The sequence below is a fragment of the Rhinatrema bivittatum genome, chromosome 2 (assembly GCF_901001135.1).
Source record: "Rhinatrema bivittatum chromosome 2, aRhiBiv1.1, whole genome shotgun sequence".
NCBI classification, from domain to species: Eukaryota; Metazoa; Chordata; class Amphibia; order Gymnophiona; family Rhinatrematidae; genus Rhinatrema; species Rhinatrema bivittatum.
This window is the reverse complement of record NC_042616.1, coordinates 181,546,980-181,570,648: the sequence shown is the minus strand read 5'-3', so window position 1 is coordinate 181,570,648 and position 23,669 is coordinate 181,546,980. Positions and strand designations below refer to the sequence as shown.

Here is a 23,669-nt window from a genome sequence, read left to right as displayed (position 1 = left end):
CACAGCCAAGCCCTGCCTGCTGTCCTCAAGATCCTGACTCCCAAAAGGTTAAATCCAATGAAAATCTCTGCTTTTGTGAAAAAAAAAGAAACTGCAGCCTTGAAGAGCAACTAGCAAAGCTTGGCACACCGGGAGAAACAATGCTTTACTGATCAAAATATCTGGACCCTTGGGAAAAAGGGACCAGGCAGCTTTATTTACTCATCACATCACATACAGTATGCTAAAGGGCCAAATTTAAACTCAGATCATTTTGTACAATTGAATTAGTATTTAAGGCTCCCGATCCCTGCAGAATAACCTGACTCATTTTCTCCACTGCAGCCAGTCTCGTAATACTGTGATGAGCAAATGTTTTCTTTTTTTCTGGGAAAGATCTTTTATGGTAGCTTTTAAAGACTAGAAAGGCTCTATGAAAGGGTTTCCCTGTGTTGTGGCCTATAAACAGGAGCCTCATCTCTTAAAGATGCAGTCGCGTGTCCTTAGATACTGGAATTTATTTAAATAAAAGATAAACAAAAGACAGTGCCTGAAAAGTTATGTAAATCCCCTAAACCTCTGCTTAATAGAGGGAGCTTGCTGCTTGTTGGTGGATAATTCCTGCTATGAATCCCCTGCACTGCCTGATTAGCATGGGGAAATGCTCCTGTCAGGGCTGTCGCTATCCACTGGCACATGGGGTTTGTTCCCCGATCTTATCTGTCAGTGTCCCGGATGCCATTGTCTTTACACTGGCACATAAGACACTGAGCCTTTGAGGGGGTGAGTCCGACACAAGGCCAGCAGTGTTGGGGAGGGGACCACTGTACTCAGCATGCACAGAGATAGAGGCCAAGGAGATCAGGAAGACCCCGCATCTTTGGAAGAGAGTTCCCTCCCCCCTGCTCCCACACTCCCTCTTATTTAGAGGGGGGGTGGAGCACCTAATTTTTTAAGGATCTGGTATCTTGTCTCTGTGCCAAAGTATGGAAAATATCTAGGATTGTGAACTGGGCTAGCTTACTCACCTCCATTCAGCTGTAGCGAAGCGGCTCCCAGATCAGTGATACTCAGTGACTGTTCCCTCTGCTCACTGCTGAAAATCTTTGCATTGAATGGAAATCCAAAAAGGAAAACAATTCAAATGATCTGCTCCTGATATTCCATCTTTTCCCTTTTGATCTAATTTTTCATCATGCCATGGGATTTTAGGACACACCAACATTTACTGAGCCAGTAGTGAAGTATCCAACCAATACCATTTCTTCAACCAGTTAAATAGCTGGAGAATACAGGACCTGGGACCCGCCACATCTTATGTAATCAGGCAAGGGGAATTTTCATTGGCCACACTGAGAAAAGACTAATCGCCTCACCAGATAGAATCCTAAAATGTACCCAAAGAGTTTGATTGCAAAACTCACTGTAGATGGTGTACTAGGGTTTTTTTTAGCTCAGTGTGCTGGATCTATGTCAGATCTTAGGGGGTCATAGTTGGGTATAAACCAAGCATGAAGGTGAGAATTTTACTTATTGGTAGATTAAAAAATAAAATCATATTAATTGCACAGAATAAAAGATTTATAGAATAAATTGACTCCATATGTTGGTAGGAAACATGAGAAATTATTGTATTTTTGAATTTACTATATATGCAGCCTTACACCAGGACACTGACAGAGAGTGAATTTCCATTGATATGTAGAAAGGAAGGCACTTGGTTCTATGTGGTAGCATTCATATAAAATGTAAAATATCAGATTCCAGTCTAGGATGTGTGCCATGCATAGTGTGTGCACTAGCATTTTGTCATGATCAAACATGCTACCTGAAAATGGTTTGGTGCATTTGTAGTTCAATGTACATTTGATGCTAAGGTGCATCACTCCCTCCTTATAAGGAACCTTTTTTTTTTTTATAATAAACTGAAGCCCTGTCCTAATACCCACCAAAGCAAATCTGATATTCATTGAGAAACCATGCTGGCATAATGTTATAGGTCTAAAGTAAATGCCCCAAATTAGGTATTTCAGCTATGGACACTAGGCCTGCATTTATGCATAGGTGCACTAGGTTTATGCTTAGGATGGCAAAATAGAGGGGGTGACAAAATTCCTGGTTCCCATCACCCTGCAGGCTCTGAATCCCAACACCACCCCTTGCTCGTTCTCTGCTTTTTTTTTTTTTTTGGCCATCGCCTGCCCTGCCCCTGTCATGACCTCAGATCTCCAACTGGTGTTGCTGTTCAGACAAGGCAGCGCGCATGCAGGGACTGAGTCAGACTGAGAGCCCGTGCTCATAGATTCCGCTTCCCACATGGAAGCCCAGAAGAAGTGGGGTCACCATGGTGCCTGTGAGCAGAGGCCAATTCAGTCCCCACATTCATGCTACCTTATCTGAACAACAGCACCAGTGGGAGATCTGAGGTCAGTGGAGCAGCAGTGGGTGGAAAGAAGCAGGCCCCAAAGACATAGATCTTCTACAGGGGGGCTTTAGAAAACTGGAGGTCTGCCGGGAGGGGGGGAGAGACAGAAAGAGGGCTTTGGCACATCACTTGCACTGATAGTGCCTAAGGGCAGCAGAGTTAGTGTTGCCAACTGTCTCCAGATTTTCAGGACAGACTGGTCTGATCCTGGTTTTACTCCACGGTTTGCAGGGACTTGTAGTCTTGCTTTTCTAAAGAAATGCAATAGGGAAATCAGAACTACAAGTCCCTACATACTGTGGGGTAAATCTAGGACTAGATCAATCTGCCACGAAAATCTGGAGACAGTTGGCAACCCAAAGCAGACGCCAAAGTCCGTCACTGATGGAAACCAATACTTTAGCACTCTCTTGCATTGTCTCTCCCCTTCCATAATACCTGTGGGCCACTGCTTGACTTCACAATCTCTTCACATTGGAAACTATGAAACATAGATCTCTAAAAGCCACATAGGTTTACAAGTCTGAATAAGCTTCAGGTTCAAGGCTCACCATTGCTTTTGCCTGACATTTATTGCAGAATGGATAGATCCAATGTGTGTCTTGTTCTAGCAAGAGAGAGAGGCAGAGGAAGACTGACTCTCACAGTCCTGTAAAGCTTCTCGATACGCACATATCTCTCTCTGATGAGGCAGTTCTTTAGTCCCAATGAGGTCCCTCAAAATTATTGATCTATGTATAAAAAATACTGCATTAATCCCATCTGGTTTAAAGGTTTTCATAATTTCTCTGTCTTTTCTCATATTTTCTGAAAAATGATCTGATCCATCAAACTGAATTTGTGGATTATTTTATTATAATCTAGATCTGGATCTCACACTGTCTGCAATCATTTAAAACTTCTGGTGTGAAGTGGGGGGGGGGGGATTTCATGGTTTTTAAAGACATTGCACTTCCTTATTCTATTAAGGAAGTCAAATGCAACTATCACAAATGCACTGTATCGTAACAGCTTGCTCCCTTTCAATTTGCTATACTTGTAAAGTTGATGTCTGCTGTTCTGGTATGGCTAATCAGCAGAATAAAATGTTGGTTTCCTCTTCCTGTTTTCTTTCTTTGGCATGAGTGGCTGCAGTCCAGTGTGGAGAAGCTTGTACTGTATCTGTTTCCAGATCAATATGCAGTTCCTTCCAATACAGAAAATTAATTATGTAGGATAAAAGACGAAGCTATGAAAAAGTTCTATCCCATGATCAGACGTTAGATATTTTATGGAGTTATGTAACACCTTTATAATACTGCTGTAATACTTTTTTGCAGGGTGAGAGAGGAGAATGCGGAAAACCAGGGATAAAAGGTGACCAAGTAAGTACAAACAGCTGTTAGTCAAGGCTGTTTCAGCTAAGTGGAAGAGGACAACTGTAGCACCCGCCTCCAATACCTAGAAACGTGCGCACATGAGATCAAGTGTATAGTACCGAAATCAAATACCTGGGAGCAAGACAGTGAGAGAGATCGTCTCATTTTATGGAACCTTAGGATCGCAGTTTATTAACAAATCTCAGAACCCGTAACAAAGTTTTCCTTGCAAAGGGTCCTTTTGCCACTCTTGTCATGCTCTCCTATTGCTTTGATGTTCTTTTAGATATACATGTACAGCCCCTCTTCCAGTCATGACTAAAAAAGAGGTGTCACACTCAGTACCAGGGCTTAGTCAGTGCAGTCTCTCCATCCCTGGCAAGGATTCTTCAAATCGAGGAAGGATATATACCTCCAGCAATGTGAAGTGGTCTCTCTAGGGGGTATAATTCCCATCCATATGTCTCTACGATTACTTGGGCTCGAACAAACCAGACTGGATACTTGAGTTGGATGTTCCAGAAATAAAAATATACTATCCAACTTGATCTATGGTATTCAGTTGGCACCATACACATTTTCTTCTAGTTACATCCAAGATAATTCCAAAGCTCCAATTCAAAATTAAACCTGCGTATGTGTCCCTTGTTATTTTTTTCCTTTTTCTCCTGTGAGTGGGAAAAAGGCTGCCTAGGGTGGAATGGATCTCTTATCTCCGGGGTCTCTCCCCTTCCAAAATACCTGTGGTCCACTGCTTGACCTCACAATCTCCAAAACTCTCTTTCCTGTTCTCCCAGGGTAGAGACTCTTGATAGGGGCCTCCAGTCTCTCTTCCTTTCTCCAGATGAAATCCTTTACACCCCCAAATCTCTTTTCAGATGGTACTTGGATCTTTCAGGCTGGAAGAACCAAAAAAAATCACACAGCAGGGAAAACAAAACCCCCTTCTTTCCTCACAAACTTCCTCCAGAACGTAAATTTTACCAAATACTCAAAAACACTGAAATCCATATTCTAACCTCTGGGTGCAAGCCAGAAAATGTGTTTTTCTCAGTTCCTAAACCCACTCAGCACAGGATTGTAGCCAATACTGAGCTAGGATAGGGGAACTAACAAAAATCATCCTTCTCCTCAAACTCCCATACGAAGTACCAGGCTGATCCTAGGAGTCAGCTGTTCCTAAACAGGCAGGAACCTAGCACTGCAGCAACCTCCAGTGAGGGTGCTGGGGAGAAATGCTAATGCTGTCCTCATTCTTTATTGAGGGGTCCCAACACTAGTGGAGATCCCCATCAGGTCTCTAATATGTGCTTACTTTCTCAAATATTTGTTGAATTTATAATTGAGGGCAAGCATAAGGAAGTTGTTTTTTTTATTTTTAGGCACATAGAAGTCATTCTTAAAGCACTATTTCTGAAACGGGAGCTAAGCTGGAGTTGGCATAGAGCTCTTGTGATTTAGAAGTCCCATTCCCATGATTAAAATATGCAAATAATGCATGCATATTTTGGGTCTACTTTATAAAAGTTTTGCTTATGTGAAGAACCTTTTAGTTTATTAAAATAAAAAGGCTCTTATCTATCATAATTTGGCAGAAGAATTTGGATGTTGTTAATTGTGCCGGAAAAAGCAACACATGGAGAGCATTTGAATAGTAATCATAAAAATAATTATCTTATTTGTGCAATACTTTTCTCTAAAACTCTTCACAGACATGATAGATCAGTATTCCTACCCATTTAGAAAATATAATTATATTATGGCCATGCTGGAATATAAACATGTAAATATCGGGTTTGCTGACAACTTAACCAGTGCAGAGGTTTAGCAGCTGTCTTGTACCTGGTGAACACTGGAATCTTAGTGGGAGGATTGTGATACATGAGCTTAGGGACTCATGTGGTCTTGTAAGCAGGCACTACATCCCCTTTTGATTATTCTTATGTCAGTGCAATAAGGAGTACAACAACCTACCAAGATTACAATTTATACAGCATTGCTATCTCTCTTTGGCTTAAGAGAATAATGGGGAAGAACATAAGTGCCAGGCTGGGTCAGACCAAAGTCCGTCAAGCCCAGTATTCTGTCTCAAACAGTGGCCAGTCCGGGTCACAAGTACCTGTCAGATTCCCAATAGTTGATCTATTACTTGTATATTACTCCCAAGGATAAATGCTGGCTTTCCCAAGTCTACCCTTCAGGAATTTGTCCAACCCACTGTTGAATCCCACTAACGAGCCGATACAGTAAACCACGCGGGAGAGCGGGCAAGTGCCCGCTCTCCCGGCGCGCACACAGGCCTCTCTCCTGTGCGTGTGATTCAGTAACTTAATTTATTTAAATTAGGGCCCGCGGTAAAAGAGGCGCTAGGGACACTAGTGCGTCTCTAGCACCTCTTTTTTGACGGAAGCGGCGGCTGTCAGTGAGTTTGACAGCCGATGCTCAATTTTGCCGGCGTCAGTTCTCAAACCCGCTGACAGCCATGGGTTCGGAAACTGGACGCTGGCAAAATTGAGCGTCCGGTTTTCAAACCGCGAGCCGTGGGCCCATTTAAAAATTTTTTATTTTTTTTATTTTTAACTTTATTTTAACTTTTGGAGCCTCCAATTTAATATCGCCATGATATTAAGTTGGAGGGTGCACAGAAAAGCAGTTTTTACTGCTTTTCTGTGCACTTCCCCGGCGCCGGCAGAAATGAATGCCTACCTTCGGGTAGGCACTAATTTCTTAAAGTAAAATGTGCGGCTTGGCTGCACATTTTACTTTCTGTATCGTGCGGGAATGACTAATAGGGCCATCAACATGCATTTGCATGTTGTGGGCGCTATTAGTCTCGGGGGGTTGGATGCGCATTTTTGATGTGCTATTTTCCCTTACTGAATAAGGGGTAAAGCTAGCTCGTTGAAAATGCGCATCCAAATGCCGGTTAACAGTGCGCTCCACCGGAGCGCACTGTACTGTATCGGCCTGTATGTTAGTTGCCTTGACCATGTCCTCTAGCAACAGATTCCATAGCTTGATTGTGCACTGAGTGAAAAATTCCCTATTTACCCATTCCACCTCACTCATGAATTTATAAATTTCAATAATATCCCTTCTCACATGTCGCTTTTCCAATCTAAATAGCCCTAATCTGTTTAGCCTTTCTCCATAAGGGAGCTTTTCCATCCCCTTTATCATTTGTTTCACCCTCCTCTGTACCTTTTCTATGTCTTTTATGTCTTTTTTGAGATGGAGTGACCAGAACTGCATACAGTACTCAAGGTTTGGTTGTACCATGGATATGTATAAGGGCTTTATGATATTTTCAGTTTTGGTCTCTATTCCTTTCCAAAATAATTCATAACAATCTATTTGACTTTTTGACTGCCATCACATAGTGAGATGAAGATTTCAAAGTATTGTCCACAAGGACTCAGAGGTCCTTTTCCTGGGTGGTAATTCATAACACAGAACCCAGCATCGCAGACATGTCTGTAGTTGGGATTTCTTTTCCTACATGCATTACTTTTCATTTGTCCATTGTGGGATAGCCAAGCAAAACTTCATAGGCTAGAGCAGTGGTTCTCAACTTTTTTCCCATCGTGACACACCTGACAGACCACGTTCACATGTGTGACACACTGCTCATTACAATTTACGGCAGAAAATTAAAAAATAAAGGTCCAGTATTATTTTTATTATTAAGAATGACACAAGGAAAAGATACATATTGTATCTGAGCAGAAATTGCATAAACTGTAAACATCCCACACCAAAACAGCACCAATTTCCAGCACTTAACAGTAACCACCTTACCTAAGAAAAGGCAACACTGAAAATATTACACCAGGCCTTAAGACACCAATACATCTCCTATTAGGAAAACGGACCAAGTCAGGCTGCTATAGAGCCCTACACAGAAACTACACGCCAGCAGAGAACCTCACCTGAATCACATGAGCTGATCCTCACCTAACAAAGAATAAAGAGACCAAAACGCATAACTAGAAGCATGCAGACAAAAACTGAATTGGAAACCGCAACAAGCCAGAGTCTCTGTATGCAGTGTAATAAAGGAAAAAAGAAACATCACCCATCCTTATAAAACAAATCAAGAAATATAAAATCAGTAGCAGTAAAAGCATACTAACAAAAAGAACAGATTATTTCAAAACAGCTGATGAATGGAATATCCAATAATTAAAATATAAAAAATTTCTAGATACCAATAAAATATTTTAAAATAGCAGACACAAAGACCCAGTAATGAAAAATAATAAGGAAACAAAAAATGTTTTGCTCTGCATACCTGGGAACGTTTGATATCCAGGTGCCCTGAGATTGTTTTGAATTAGCAGGAGGAGGGGTGATTTGCATGCAGCTTTCTCCTCTCTCTCTCACACTGGCTCACAATCGCTCACATATACACATGCTTTTTCTCTCTCACTTATATAGGCTCTTAATTACACATTTACACACATGCTGTCTATCTTTTCAGGCTTACACACAAAGGCTTTCAATCACACACATACATGCTGTCCTTTTCTCTCACACACAGACTCTCATTCACATGCTTACAATCATGCTCTCTCTCTCTCTCATTTACACACAGGCTCTCAATCACATACTCACATGCTCCCTCACCTAAACCAGCTCTCAATCACACACAGACACACATGCTCTCACTTTCACTCAGGCTCTCAATCACATACTCACATGATACCTCACCTAAACCATCTCTCAATCACACAGACACACATGCTGTCTTTCTCTCACTTTCACACATGCTCTCAATCACATACTCACATGATCCCTCACCTAAACCAGCTCTCACTCGCACACACACACACAGGATCTCAAACACACATGCTTTCTCATTCACTCACTCTCCCCCCACCCCCGAACTTGCGGCAGCAGCAGCTTCCTCCACTTCTAACCCTAAAGGCAGCAGCAGCCTACTTCATTTTCAGCCCTCGCAGAGCAAGGAGTCCCATCGACCGCGGGGGTTGACGACATTCTTCGTTTTTCTCTGAGCTGCGCTGCTCATTCTTCAGACCGCGCCTCTCTTCTTTTCTTCGGGCCGATGCCGAGCGCACTAGCAAGGTCTCTTCTTCCCGCACACGCACCCACTGCTCACCATTTCCTCTGCCGTGCCGCGGAGCGGGGAGGGGGGCACGGGAAGCAGAGAGCATGCTGGTGCTGCTGACTCCTGCTCTCCTGCTGCGTTCTGTCCGGGCTTTCAGCGTTTTAAGCCAGGGTGTAGGACTTATCTTGCTCGGGTAGGGAGAGCAGCTGGGACAGCAGGGGACCAGCAAGTATGGCGACACACCTGCATGTGCTTGGAGACGCACTGGTGTGTTGTGACACATAGGTTGAGAACCACTGGGCTAGAGGGAGGAACCACACTGATGCCAGCCTTTTCTACATGGAACTTTCAGCTTTAACATAAGAATATAAAATATGCCTTACTGGGTCAGACTAAGGATCCATCAAGCCCAGTATCTAAATCATACTATTGCACCAGCCCTTATTGAAAGTTTAATCATCCCCTTGTAAGGACACTAACTGATTAATTACTAAATTCACCTGTAAATTTAAAGTACTCTAATTCCAACTCCCTTAGTATCCTAAACTTAGCTAGGAACTCAACAAAATTAAGATGAAGGCAGCAGTCCAGCAGCAAGAGGGGGGCTTTCCAGTCTTTTACATTGAGTATCACATGTATGATTTTTTACCCGCCAGTGAGAGAATGTATGTGTGCACTCGGTGCAAAGAGCTCTTGGCTCTCAGGGAATGAGGCCGATCTCTGGAGACTAGAGTGGCAGACTTAGAGGAGCTGAGGCAGACAGAGAGATACATTGATGAGACCTTCAGGGACATAGTAGCCAAGTCCCAAATCCAGTCTAGCAGCCCCAGAACTGCCTTGGATCAGAAAGGTCTCCCAGTTGGAGAACATCACCCTGGTGTAGCAGGAAGTGATCCTGTAGCAAGGACCTGCTCTCCAGGTGATGTATTGTCCTCTTGCACTGAGGCAAGTCTCCCAGGGCTATTATTCAGGAGGGAAGGGTTAGGTTGGCCATCATAATTGGTGATTCAATTATTAGAAATGTAGATAGGGTGGCTGATGGATGTGAGGACTGCCTGGTAACTTGCCTGCCTGGTGTGAAGGTAGCAGACCTCACGTGTCACCTAGATAGGATTATAGACAGTGCTAGGGAGGAGCTGGGTGTCATGGTACATGTGGGCACCAACGACATAGGAAAATGTGGGAGAGAGGTTCTGGAAGCCAAATTTAGGACTTTAGGTAGGAAGCTGAAATCCAGAACCTCCAGGGTGGCATTCTCTGAAATGCTTCCTGTTCCACATGCAGGTCCCCAGAGGCAGGCAGAGCTCCAGAGCTTCAATGCATGTATGAGATGATGGTGCATGGAAGAGGGATTCAGTTTTGTAAGGACCTGGGAAACTTTTGGGGAAGGGGGAGACTCTTCCGAAAGGATGGGCTCCACCTTAACCAGAGTGGAACCAAGCTGCTGGCACTAACTTTTAAAAAGGAGATAGAGCAGCTTTTAAACTAGAATAAGGGGGAAAACTGACAGTCACTCAGCAGTGCATGGTTCAGAGGAATGTTTCCTTGAAGGATACTAATGAAACAGGAGAGTTAGGGCATCCCAACAGAGATGTTCTAATAAAAGCCAACGTAGTCCATGTGCCTATATGTAAAAAATCACCTGAACTAAAGATTTCCAGATTATCCCTATCAACTGAAAAGCAGGTTGTTAATACAAACAAAAACACCCTTTGAAATATCTGTATGCCAATGCCAGAAATCTAAGAAGTAAGATGGGAGAGTTAGAGTGTATAGCAGCAAATGATGAGATTGACATAATTGGCATCACAGAAATCTGGTGGAAGGAGGATAACCAATGGGCAGTGCTATATCAGGGTACAAATTATATCGCAATGATAGGGAAGATCAACTTGGTGGGGGTGTGGCATTTTATGTCCGGGAGGGTATAGAGTCCAACAGGATAAAGATCATACAAGAGACTAAATGCTCAGTAGAATCTATATAGGTAGAAATTCCATGTGTGTTGGGTAAGAGTATAGTGATAGGAGTATACTACCATCCTCCTGGACAAAATGGTCAGACAGAATATGAAATGCTAAGAGAAATCAGGGAAGCTAACCAATTTGACAGTGTAGTAATAATGGGAGATTTCAATTACCCCAATATTGACTGGGTAAATGTAACATCAGGACATGCTAGAGACATAAAGTTCCTGGATGTAATAAACGACTGCTTCATGGAGCAACTGGTTCAGGAACCAACGAGAGAGGGAGCTATTTTAGATTTAATTCTTTGTCAAATGCAGGATTTGGTGAGAGAGGTAACAGTGGTGGGGCCACTTGGCAACAGTGATCATAGCATGATCAAATTTAAACTAATAACTGGAAGGGGGACAATAAGTAAATCTACAGCTCTAACACTAGATTTTCAAAAGGGAAACTTTGATAAAATGAGGAAAATAGAAAAAACTGAAAAGGACAGCTGCAAAGGTTAAAAGTGTTCAACTGGCATGGACATTGTTTAAAAATAGAATCCTAGATGCGGCATTCAGATGTATTCTATGCATTAAGAAAGGTGGAAGGAAGGCAAAACGATTACCAGCAAGGTTAAAAGTGAGGTGAAAGAGGCTATTATTATTAACCATTCCCTTCCTAATAATTCCTAACATTAGCCGACGATTTCAAGGTATTATCCACTATGATGCCTAGATCTTTTTTCTGGGTGGTAGCTCCTAATATGGAACCTAACATCGTGTAATTACAGCATGGGTTATTTTTCCCTATATGCATCACCTTGCACTTGTCCACATTAAATTTCATCTGCTATATGGATGCCCAATCTTCCAGCTCACAAGGTCCTGCAATTTATTACAATCCACTTGTGATTTAACTACTCTAATTTTCTGTCATCTGCAAATTTGATCACCTCACTTGTCATACCTCTTTCCAGGTCATTTATAAATATATTAAAAAGCACTGGTCCAAGTACAGATCCCTGAGGCACTCCATTATTTACCTTTTTCCATTGTGAAAACAGACCATTTAATCCTATTCTGTTTCCTGTCTTTTTTTTTTTTTAATAACTCTTTATTTATTAACCCTTTCAGGCATGCAATTAAAAGAACAGTTCTCAAAACAAAGCAATATTAAAACAAAACATTGTACAATGTACAATAAAACAATATAACTAAATTATGAAAGAATATGAGTCAGAATAAATCACAAACGTTAGTGCTTACAAAATTCCAGGTAAGGGCCCCATATTTGCTCATATTTGCAAGGATTATTTTTAAGTTGTAATGCAACTTTTCAATATTGGCAATTTCCTGATTCTGATTATGCCAGTAATCCACTGGCGGGTTCATTTTCCAGAAGTTAGATACAGTGAATCTAGCTGCCAATAACAGCTGACCCACCAGAGTTAAAAATTTAATTGGCACCATGGAACCCATCCAGCTGCCAAGCAGCCCCAATTTAGGACGAATAAAAATTGGAAACCCCAAGATATTGGCAATTTCCTGCACAACCAGAGACCAAATGTGATGAGTAGCATGAAAATTCCACCATGTATGCATGTACGTCCCTGTTTCGCCACAACCCCTCCAACAAGTATCATCAGAATCTGAGTAGATTTTTGCAAAATACATAGGGGTTCTATAAGTTCTATGCAATAGGTTAATCTTCAGCACAATCCACTTTGCACAGATTGTAAGATAATGGGTCGAAGTCCATATAGATTTCCAATCTCTATTGATCAGAGGTAGTCCCAGGTCAGCATTCCAGGCATCTATTAGTGCTTGTGAAATGATGGTCCCAAATTTACTCTCCAGTGCAACTCCCTGCACCCATCCATTAGGATCACCAAGAAATTTTTCCATGCCTGATAAAGGTCTCAAGGTGCTTTCAACATCCAGTCGGCTCTTCAAAGCCTGTTGTAATTGCAGTTATTGGGCATATGAATCAGGGGGTGCCGAAGAGCAGCCATGTGGGCCATGAGTGAAGTCTATCCTGCTCGTGGCAGAGGAATAGAGATTCGGTGGGACGCTAGCCATGCCCATCATGCTTGAAGCCCAGAGAAGCACACACTTCATGGCGTGAATGCGTTAGGAGCTGGGGGGGGGGGGGGGGGTGCAAGGCAGAAATCTCACCTAAGGTGCCTAATACCCTTACACTGTTCCTGCCCTGGACTAGGACTGTTGCTGTGAAGACTGGGCTAAAGTGAACAGAGAGAGGATATCAAATAGGGGAAAAAAAACCCCACTGAGTAGATGTGAATGAAGACTCATACGGTAATACTAGATGTCAGCCCTGGTTTAACTGAGCTGGAAACCTAAAGCCGCTGGAGGAAATCAACAGCCCTAAAAAGAAATCCCCCCCCCCCCCACACACACACACAATAAAAGGGTACATTTTTTTTGTTTATGAGAATAGAATTTTGGCAGCTTTCAGGATCAATTCTATCTTTATGGAGCTAAAGTAAAATTTCTCATGGAAAGATAAGGAAATAATGAACAAACACATCATCCTATACAGTACAATTAACATGATCAATTATACCTGAATTGTATCAAGCCTTATATTGTACACGAAAATACCTGACAAATAAAAAAGTTTGCTGTAAAAATGCATGAGAGACAACTCTGAAGGGTGTAGTAATAATATGAAATGGAAATAAACTTTTTGTGCAGAAATTCTAGACTGGCCATAGCACAAAAAACTTCTCTACTTAAGTACAATAAACAACACAGCAAAGAAAAAAAGGAGTGATTTTTATGTGTATTTGCTATTCACTTTATGCCTTATTCAATTTTTGTTTTGTCACACAGGGACCAGAAGGTCCTTTTGGACCAAGGGGACTTAGAGGACCACAGGTAAGGAAATTATAAATTACTAATAATATGCAAATTATGGGCTTAGTTCACCTCTGGGGGTTTGGGCAAATAGGGGATGAATATCAGGTTTCTCAAATTTCTACTGTCAAAAAAGGGGATATTTAGCTGCTATTTGTGCTGTCTTGAAACAGTCAAGAACTTATTCAAGAGGGTACGAAAATGATATTTGGAGCATACAGGAAGAAGAATCCACCTATACTCTATTATCAGGTTCCTTTATGTCTTTGGCCTTACTCCTAAAGAGTTATTCATCCACATTTATTCACTATTCTTTCCTATAGTAGGAAAAATGTATTCTTTATTTTATTTTTATCACATGGAAAATCATGTGAGCTGGCCTGTGCCACTCTCTTTTTCTTTTTACTCTATCCAATTGTGTTGGAATGAAATGGAAAAGGGGGTAGGAAAGAGTTATGAGAAGGTCCTATTTCAGAGTCTTCTCTTGGCATGTTTTCTATTTTTAAACTCTTTATTTATAACTGACTAGCCTTTAAGCCCGTAATAACGGGCTACATTAAAAAAAATTTTTGGTCCGCTTTCGGACACTGCACCCGTCTACACTTCTTTTCCCTGACTCCCCCTTCCCCTCAGTCACTCAGCCCCCCTTCCCCCACTCAAACTCTCTTCCCTCACTCTCACCTCCCTCCTCATTCTCCCTTCCCTCACTCTCACCTCCCCCTCATCCTCCCTCCTACTCCCTCCCCTCACTCTCACCTCCCCTCATCCTCCCTCCTACTCCCTCCCCTCACCTCCCACCTCATCCTCCAGCCCACTCCCTCCCCTCACTCTCACCTCCCCCCTCATCCTCCATCCCACTCCCTCCCCTCACTCTCACCTCCCCTTCCCTCAGTCACTCCCCACCCTCTCTCAATCCCATCCCTCACTCTCATCCCCTCCCAGCTCATCTACACCCCCTTCCCACTCCCTCTTTTTCTCTTCTGCACGTCTTACCCTTCCCACTTACTCACTCATCCCTTTTCCTTCCATCCCCTCATCTTCCCTTTCCTTCCACTATCATCTCATCCACAACCCCTTCCCTCTCCCTCAGCCCTCCTCCCCTCCCTCTTTTTCTCTTCTACAGGGCCGGCTGGGAGGGACCAGGCTAAAGGAGGAGGCATTTGCTGACTGAACTGCAGCATGTTAACAGCCTGAGCCTGTCCCTCTGTCGCCGTCCCTACTTCCTACTCCCTCCCCCCTTCCCTGGCAACGGAGGGCCAGGCTCAGGCTGTTAACATGTCTGAGGAGCCTTTTCTTGGAGCACCTGACCACCGCGCTCGTTGCTTTCACCGCCGCGCGCTGTTGCTAGCCCGACAGATGCTGACATACCGCCGCAAAACGCTGTGTCCGCCGCTCAGACCGACATGCTCTCTCGCGGCACATCGGGCAGAGTTCTTTGTGCCGCGCATGCGCAGTAGAACTGCTCCCTACTGCGCATGTGCGGCACATCGGTCAAGCCTCATTTATCTAGTAGATTTTTGCAATGCCATTACAAAACAATACAAGCATGTAACAGAACAGACTTGCATACTTCATTCCTATAATAGGCATACATATGTGACGTGTACAATAAAAGGAGAGAAAAAACAAAAATGTGAAAATGACAAGTATATCATATTAGTATAGACAATCTCATATTGTCAAATCATAAAAGCTCCTGAGGCACCCACATACCCGCTCGAATTTAGTCTTCTCCTTTCAGTTTGTAGCATAGTAGCTCAAAGTCAGCAATGTCATGAATCTGTTTGCACCAATAATCCATGCAGGGATAAAATTGCAAATGAGTGGCAATTGTGAATCTAGCAGAGTGCAGTTGGGCCACTAGAGGACGATGCTTAGAATGAACTAAGGAATCATTCCATCACCCTAGAAGTCCCAATTGTGGCGATAAGTATATTGGGGCATCAGAAATTTCTTGTGCTATATCTGACCAGAACTGCCATATTCTTGGACAGAACCATCACCAGGACCAGCGGAAGCGCTAGGTGAACTAGACGGGGGCCTAGGACGTCGGGGTCCCAGGGGCAGCAGCCGCAGCAGCAAGAGAAGAGACAGCCACTGCAGCGGTGGCAGTAGTGGCAGTTCAGCAGCTGCTGGCAGGATATTTCACTGACGAGCGACCGTTCGTCGTGCTGCCCCCTACTGGCTTGAGTCAAACTAATTTGACTCAAGCCGGTAGTTGAATCAGATGAGGATGGATGGGTCGCTCATTGGTAATTGGTGAAATATCCTGCCGGCAGCTGCTGAGTTGCCACCACCGCAGTGGCTGTCTCTTCTCTTGCTGCTGCGGCTGCTGCCCCTGAGACCCCGACGTCCTAGGCCCCCGCCTAGTTCACCTAGCGCTTCCGCTGGCCCCGGTGATGGTTCTGTCCAAGAATATGTCAGTTCTGGTCAGATGTAGCACAAGAAATTTCTGATGCCCCAATATACTTATCGCCACAATTGGGACTTCTAGGGTGATGGAATGATTCCTTAGTTCATTCTAAGCATCGTCCTCTAGTGGCCCAACTGCACTCTGCTAGATTCACAATTGCCACTCTTCTGTCTTACTATCAACTGACGAGCGACCCCTCAGTCCTCACCCGAGCCGGTAGGGGGCAGTGCGATTGGGGGGGGGGGGGCTGTGGGTGCAAGGCGGAAGGTTCGCCTAGGGCTCCTAATACCCTTGCACCTGCCTTGACCACTGCATATGTGCGCATGTACTTGTCTCGGCAAATTTGTGTCAGCATTGTGAGTCAGCAGTTTAGGAGGAATTTAGAAAGAGAGACTGGTGTACAGTAAGTCCTGTTTAATAATCGGACCATCAATTCCACTCTATCTCTACATATAGAGATATGATGCACTGCCTTCCATTTGCCCTTCCAGTCAGACTTATCCAGATTGAGACCAAGTTCTACATTCCACATTTCTATCAAGGTTCGTGGAGTATATTGTATTTAACACAGGTTATTTCTCAGTAAAGTATAGATATGCCCTTGCGTGCTGAGTCAGTCTTGCCTAAAAAGACTTCCAATCTGTTCAATTGCCACAGGAGGTTCTGTGAGCTAAAGTACTTGCCTAGTATGTCTCTGATTTGCAGGTAAAATCTATTCAAATTGGGGGACGGATCATTTTCCAAATTTAGTTCTTCAAAAGTTTTGAATCCCACATCATTCCTGTAGTTGACCACTAAAAAAAGGCCCGGGTCTTTCCATGTTTTACATTCAGGATAAAAATTACAGCTGGCTACAAAGGGATTCTTATACACTGGAGCTGTAGGGAAGAGGGGCTTTGTGGCATGGCCAATGTAATGCCAAACCTGTCTCCAGATCCACAGGTGTTTGTCAGTATGGTCCACTGTCCACATATTGACTATCTTATAGAAGAGCAGATCAGGAGAAATAGTAGGGTTAATAGGTCAACCATAGAAGCCTGCTCTTTCTCAAGAGGAAGTCATGAAGTATCAGTGTTGTCAAACCAAGTTTTTGGGCAGACTAAACATGCTACCTAGTAGTAAATGCAAAGATTGGGAGAGCAACCCCTCCCTGTTCCTTAGCCAACCATAATGTGTTGGGTATGATATATGCCTGCTTGTGTCTCCAAATAAATTTAGTTATCAAACCATGCATTTCTTCAAAGATTTTAACAGGGATATTACCGGGGACATATTGAAAAAGAATAATAAGTGAGGTAAAATATTTATCTTGAGACTATTACATCTTCCCATCCAGGATACTGGAAACTCATCCCATTTAAGTAGATGAGTTTTCACCTTATCTAATACTACACCTTAGTTTTGTTGATTAAAATTCTCCCAGTACACTAGTAATGAAGACCTCCATGTATCTAAGTCTATTACATACAACATGGAACGAATTAAGACAAGCAAACAAAAAAACCTTTCCCCTGAAGGGATATAGTTCCGATTTATCCAAGTTAAATTTGTATCCTGAATAGGTACCATAGGTGGACAATAAGTTCATCAAGGCAGGATCAAATATCTGGGGTTCCTTCAGATAGAGGAGGACATCATCCGCACATAAGGATATTTTGTGTTTCTAGCCCCCTAAGTGGATACCTTTAACTCCCATTGAGCACTGAATTGCCTCCGCGAGGGGCTCTATAGGAAGGTCAAAAAGAAGTGGGGAAAGCGGGACCCCTGCCTCGTCCCTCTCCTGATGGAAAAGAAAGAGGTTAAAGAACCATTAATTAATATCCTTGCCCAGGCTTTTATCCAGGCTATAAAGTGATCAGGAGCAGTCCTGTTTATTCTGAGAATCAAGGGTTTTAATTTTAGATATCAACATGTCAATTTGCTTCTTCCATTGTCTGTGCTTGTGACTAGCATATGAAATTATGTGACCCCTAAAATATGCCTTAAACGTCTCCCATTGTAGAATGGATGAGTAGTCAGTCTTAGGGTTATTGATAGAGAATTTGGTAATTGCCTCTTTAACCAAGGGCATGAACGTTCTCATCACCTAATAGGGAGGTGAACTGCCATGAAAAGGACTTGGGGGTTAGACCACCGAAGTCAATAGATGGAACAATTAGATGATGATCCACAATAGCTTGCATCAATATCTCGCATTCGCGGATCAAATGAATAATGTCTTGTGAGCACAGGAAGTGGTCTATCCTGCTATGCATTTTATGCCTTAGAGAATAAAAGGTCATAGGTCCTCCTTCCTAGGTTCTGTTCTCACCAGGGGTCTATCAGATGGTATGTTTCTATTAGCTATTACTCACTCCAGCCCTGGCCTGAGATGGAAAGGATGATTTATCCAAGGCTGGATTGAGACTTGCATTCCAATCACCTCCAAAAATCAACTTCCCAGCACAGAATAGCACCAGTTTATCAGTAATAGTTTTGTAAAATACATTCTCTGCTCTGTGTTAGGGGCATATACATTTACTAGAATGAATCTTACTGAAAGCAGCGAGCAGTCTAGCTTTACAAATCTTCCCACCAGGTGAATTAACGATGCGTGAACCATAGGAGCAGATTCTTATCTATAAGGATACAAACTCCTCTACTGACTGAATTGAAGGAGAAGTAGAAAATCTAACCAACCCAGCTCACTTACAGTTTTTCATGCTCGTCCCTAGTAAGATGTCTCCTGCAGTAATATATATTTACACTTACATTTATTGGGATTTATGAATCGCTTAACACACAAAAAAAATAGGTCTAAGCGATGAACAAGAATACAGTTATAGAAGCACAATTACAATGTTAATACAACTAAATACATAATAGAAAATGACTAAAATATCAAACAATCATGAAACATTATACATAATCTAGTGCAGATAAAAACAATAAATATAAATAAGCATTAAAATAGTAAAAATAAACAAAAGAATAAAAATTAAAATCTAAAAATAAGCAAATTTGAACAAAAGGGGCTTGACTAGCTTTCTGAAATTCTTTACTGATTCACAGTGCCTAATTTCTATTGGGAAAGAATTCCAGCGAGCAGGACCTGCCACTGAAAAGGTGCAATCATGAGTCATGTGTAACCATGGAACTCTGGGTGATGGAACATCAAGCAATCCACGCTGTGAGGAGCGCAGGGTTGTAGTGGGTTGATAAAATTTTAAAATAGCATTAGCCCATGGATAGGTTTGGCAATGGCCATTGAATCACTTGAAAATTATCATTCTTATTTTGTATTTAATTCTCTCATTTATGGGGAGCCAGTGTAACTCTATTAATGTTGGGGTAATGTGGTCCCTTCGCTTTAATCCTGATATCAAGCGAGCAGCAGAGTTCAGCAACAGTTGTAATGGTCGAAGTGTTATAAGAGAAATACCTGAATATAAGCTATTGCAGAAATCAATGATAGGAAAAATCAATGCTTGAAGGACTGTACGAAATTCAGGTGCATTATAGTAGATTCTTAAGACCTGTGAGAACACAAAATCTATAAAATCTGAGAGACCTGTTTCACTTTGGGGTGAAAATAAAGAGTATTGTCTTATGGTGACTCCGAGACATTTTATAATGACTTTTGATCGGGAAAGAAAAATTATCTAGGGTAATTTTCGTTGAAAGATGTTTTCGTTGAAAGATGTTTTCGTTGAAAGATGAATATGGGCTATGGATCACTAAAAACTGTCTTGGACATACTCAATGAAAGTTTATTATGCTTTAACCAGTTTTTAATTGTGGAAATAGCATAATATAATTTAAATAATATAATATAATAATATATGAGCCCCATTGCAACATGCCAGTTGCAGGATTCATTTTTATTTGATGGGGGTAGAGATGCCTCGCACATCCAAAGATAAAAATTTCAGTTATCCAGCCATGTTAACATCCTCAAGAAAAATATCAGAAGAGAATAATGATATTTAGGCGAATGAGACATCCACATATTTAGGAATGTTATCATCAAATAACAGATATATGTAAATAAACGTATCAAGTACATATATTCCAGCCTATTCTTATTGACAAAGTTTGTATACCAGAAATGAAAATAAAATGTAGGTCACAACCCCAACTTGGACTAAATATCCTCATCCATACCCCCAACCAACCCTCCTCCATAACTTCCCTTCCACATAACACTTATGATTTGTGGGTTTGTGTACCCTTGGCCCAAGGTATGAGTTGTTACAACCTGTGTGGAGGAGCCCCACAGGCCCACACCGTTGAGGGCTGAGGTCAGGCATGGCAGGGAGCTCTGGGTAAGACTGTGGAGAGAGGTACCGAGGAATCAGGAGGAATTCCCCAGTAGACAAGCAGGCTGACGATAATACCTTGACTGAAACCCCTGAAGGGGAAGGCACAAGGCAGGCTGTAGAGTGGGAGGCTTGAGACTGGCGTGCAGGAGGGATAGCGGAGAGACACCCCCGAGGGACGGAGCTGCGGAGCGAGGGAGTGGCAGCTGTAGTGATGCAGGCTAACCTGTGGAGCAGGGAAGCCCGAGTCCGGTCTTCGATGATGATGTAGGTAGAACCCGAGGAGCTGTGAGCACAGACAGTCTCTGTATGATAGAGAAGCACAGCCCTGAGGAGCGGGGAAGTGCTGGTAGTCTAGTAGCACATAAGCATGTCCCCCGAGGAGCGGGGAGGTGCGGACAGTCACAGTAAAGCACAAGGACACTGTCCCAAGGAGCGGTACGGTGCTGAGAGTCTCTTTAGAAGTAGGAGGACGCAGCCCCGAGGAGCAGGGAAGTGCTACAGTAAACTCCCGAGTGGTAAGGGTGTTCCAGGGGGCAGCCCCGAGGAGTGGGGAGCCTTGCAGAGTAGGACTTCAGGAAGCGCAGGGCCAGCTTGAGGAGCGGGGAAGGCCAGGAGACGAGGTACCCGTGAGAGTTCCCACTGGCCCCCGAGGAGTGGGTACCAGACAGAGTCCAATGGAGTCCAATAGCATAGCCACAGGAACACACAACAGGAGCTAGTAAAGACGTATGGCACTTGTTGCCAAGACAGCTAGCTCAGGGCAAAGGTGGAGCTTAAGTACCTTGATCCGATGACACCATCAAGCAGGGATGCGCCCGAGGTTCCCGCCAAAGAGGCTTCAAAGGAGGGCCCGGTGATGCGCGCGCACGCCTAGGAAGGCTCGGAGATGACATAGCTGGCGGCGGCATCTCGGCCACCACTAGGAGCCATGGGGAACGTGGCGGTAGAGATTGGCCTGTGCCACGAGCAGACTCGGGGAGGGCTGGAGAACCGTGCAGGATGTAAGTAAGCACGGTCGCAGCCATCTGCGACCGACAGGCATAACAGTACCCCCCCCCCCCTTAAGGCCCCTCCCCGGTGGTTTGGGTTTGCGAGGATGCTTAGCATGAAACTGTCGAAGGAGATCCTTGTCCAGATAATTGGCCTTGGGTTCCCAGCTGCTCTCTTCATGCGCAAAGCCTTCCCATGCGAGAAGGTATTCCCATTTTCTTCCACGTTTCCTAATGTCTAGGACAATTTGGAACCTGATAGGTGACATCTGCCTCTGAAGATAGTGGTAAGGGATCTGGTGGTTTCTTAGAAAATCCTGAGAGAATCAGAGGCTTGAGTAGAGAAATGTGAAAGGCACTGTGAATCTTGAGCGAGGAAGGCAGCTGTAGTCAGTAGGTAACGGGACCCAGACGGCGGAGCACCGGAAAGGGGCCAATGTACCTAGGAGCAAAACAGGCAGAAGGCAGCTTGAGCCAAATAAATTTGGGACTGAGCCATACCTTATGCCCAGGCTGGAACTGGGGTGATGCGTGATGGTGAGCATCAAAGGCCTTCTTCGATCTCTGGGCAGCTTGCTTAAGCAGTTGGGTATTCTGCCATAGTTGATGCAATTCTTGGGCAGTAGCTTGCGCTGCTAGGGAGGCCACAGAGAGTGGGAGCAGAAGTGGAGGCAAAGGTTGGCACCCATAGACCACCTGGAAGTGTGACGACCCAATGGAAGTGGATGGATGAGAGTTTAATGCGAACTCCGCCCAGGGAAGGAGGTCAGCCCAGTCATCCTGCCGCAAACTCCAGTAGGCTCGCAAGAATTGCTCTAGTGTTCTATTGGACCTCTCTGTTTGGCCATTGGCTTGAGGATGGTAAGCCGAGGTGAAGCCTAAGGTAATATTAAACTTCTTGCAAAGAGGTTTTCAGAAGCGTGCGGTGAATTGAACTCCACTGTCTGAGAGAATATGCTTGGAAAGACCGTGGAGCCGCAACACATGCTGAAAGAATAATTTGGCCAGCTGGGGCACCGTGGGGAGACCTGGTAGAGCCACAAAGTGCGCCATCTTAGAGAAGCAATCAACAGTGACCCATATGGTGTTATTCCCTTTGGAGACGGGCAAATCCACAATAAGGTCTGTAGCGATATGGGTCCAGGGTTCGTTTGGAATGGGAAGTGGCTGTAAATTACCTGCCGAACTCACTGACTTTTGTTAACCTTGATATGTCTCGCTACTTAATTGTCTTTGTTGATGACTATTATCAGTACTCTCCAGTTATATTAGTTTGAAATCTGTCCTGTCTTTCTAAGCCCATGTTTTTTGCTCCCTGTTTAATGTAACTTTATCTTCTATACAGTTGTTAAATGGTTTCCCCTTGTTTCATTGTAAACCGGTATGATAAGACTTGGTCTTGAGCATTGGTATATTAAAAGAACTTAAATAAGAGTCCCCAAGGTCTTCCTGCAGGAAACTTATGATGGGCACACGAGGGGCAGGATTCGACGTACGCTTGGGTATCCTTCCAAATAGTAGGCCACCAGTAGTACCGCTGCAGAGTGGAAAGAATCCTGGACTGACCCGGGAGGCCATTGCAAAACCTTTCATCTTAGCAGGCGAGGGACCACTGTTTTCCCGGAGGTACTGGGAAGGTGGCAGACAAAATGACCTTAGCAGGGTCTATTATATGCCGAGGGGTATCAAGAACACCCTCAGCGACGAACGACCTGGAGAGGGTGTCAGCACAAGTATTCTTGTTGGCTGGGTGATAACACAGTATGAAATTGAATCGAGTAAAGAAGGGGGACCAGCGGGCCTGGCGATGGTTTAAATGCTGAGCATGATGTAGATACTCGAGATTTTTATGATTTGAGTATACGGTAATCTGGTATTGTGCAACTTCGAGCCAGGGTCACCATTTCTCAAAGGCCAGTTTGATGGCCAACAATTCTTTATCCCCAATGCTGTGATTATGTTCCGCTGGCGAGAACCGTCGGGAGAAAAATAACAGAGGTGCAGAGAGTGAGTAGTCGGAGGCGTCGACCTCAACCACAAACGGGTGGAGACAAGGTTCCTTCAGGAAGGCAGACTTGAGATCCTGAAAGGCAGTTATAGCTTTGGGCGACCACTGGGAGAGGTTGGCCCCCTTGTAAGTCATGGTCGTGAGTAATGCGGTCAGCATGGAGTAATGGTGGATAAAAGAGCGATAGTAATTGGTGAAGCCAAGGAATCTCTGGAGAGCCTTGAGGCCTGTGGGTTGAGGCCAATCACGGATGCTCTTTAATTTTTGAGGATCCATTCGAAACCCCTGACTAGACAC

General features: G+C 43.7%; 1 protein-coding gene across 2 annotated transcripts in view; it reads left to right on the top strand.

Annotated features, from left to right (window-relative positions):
* The window catches only part of COL28A1 (collagen type XXVIII alpha 1 chain), a 352,774-nt gene that overhangs the window by 55,628 nt on the left and 273,477 nt on the right, over positions 1-23,669 (top strand). For both annotated transcript variants that reach the window (XM_029588942.1, XM_029588943.1), the window contains exons 9-10: positions 3,724-3,768; positions 13,638-13,682. In XM_029588942.1, coding sequence (XP_029444802.1) covers positions 3,724-3,768; positions 13,638-13,682 — 90 coding nt within the window. The remainder of the gene's footprint in view (positions 1-3,723; positions 3,769-13,637; positions 13,683-23,669) is intronic.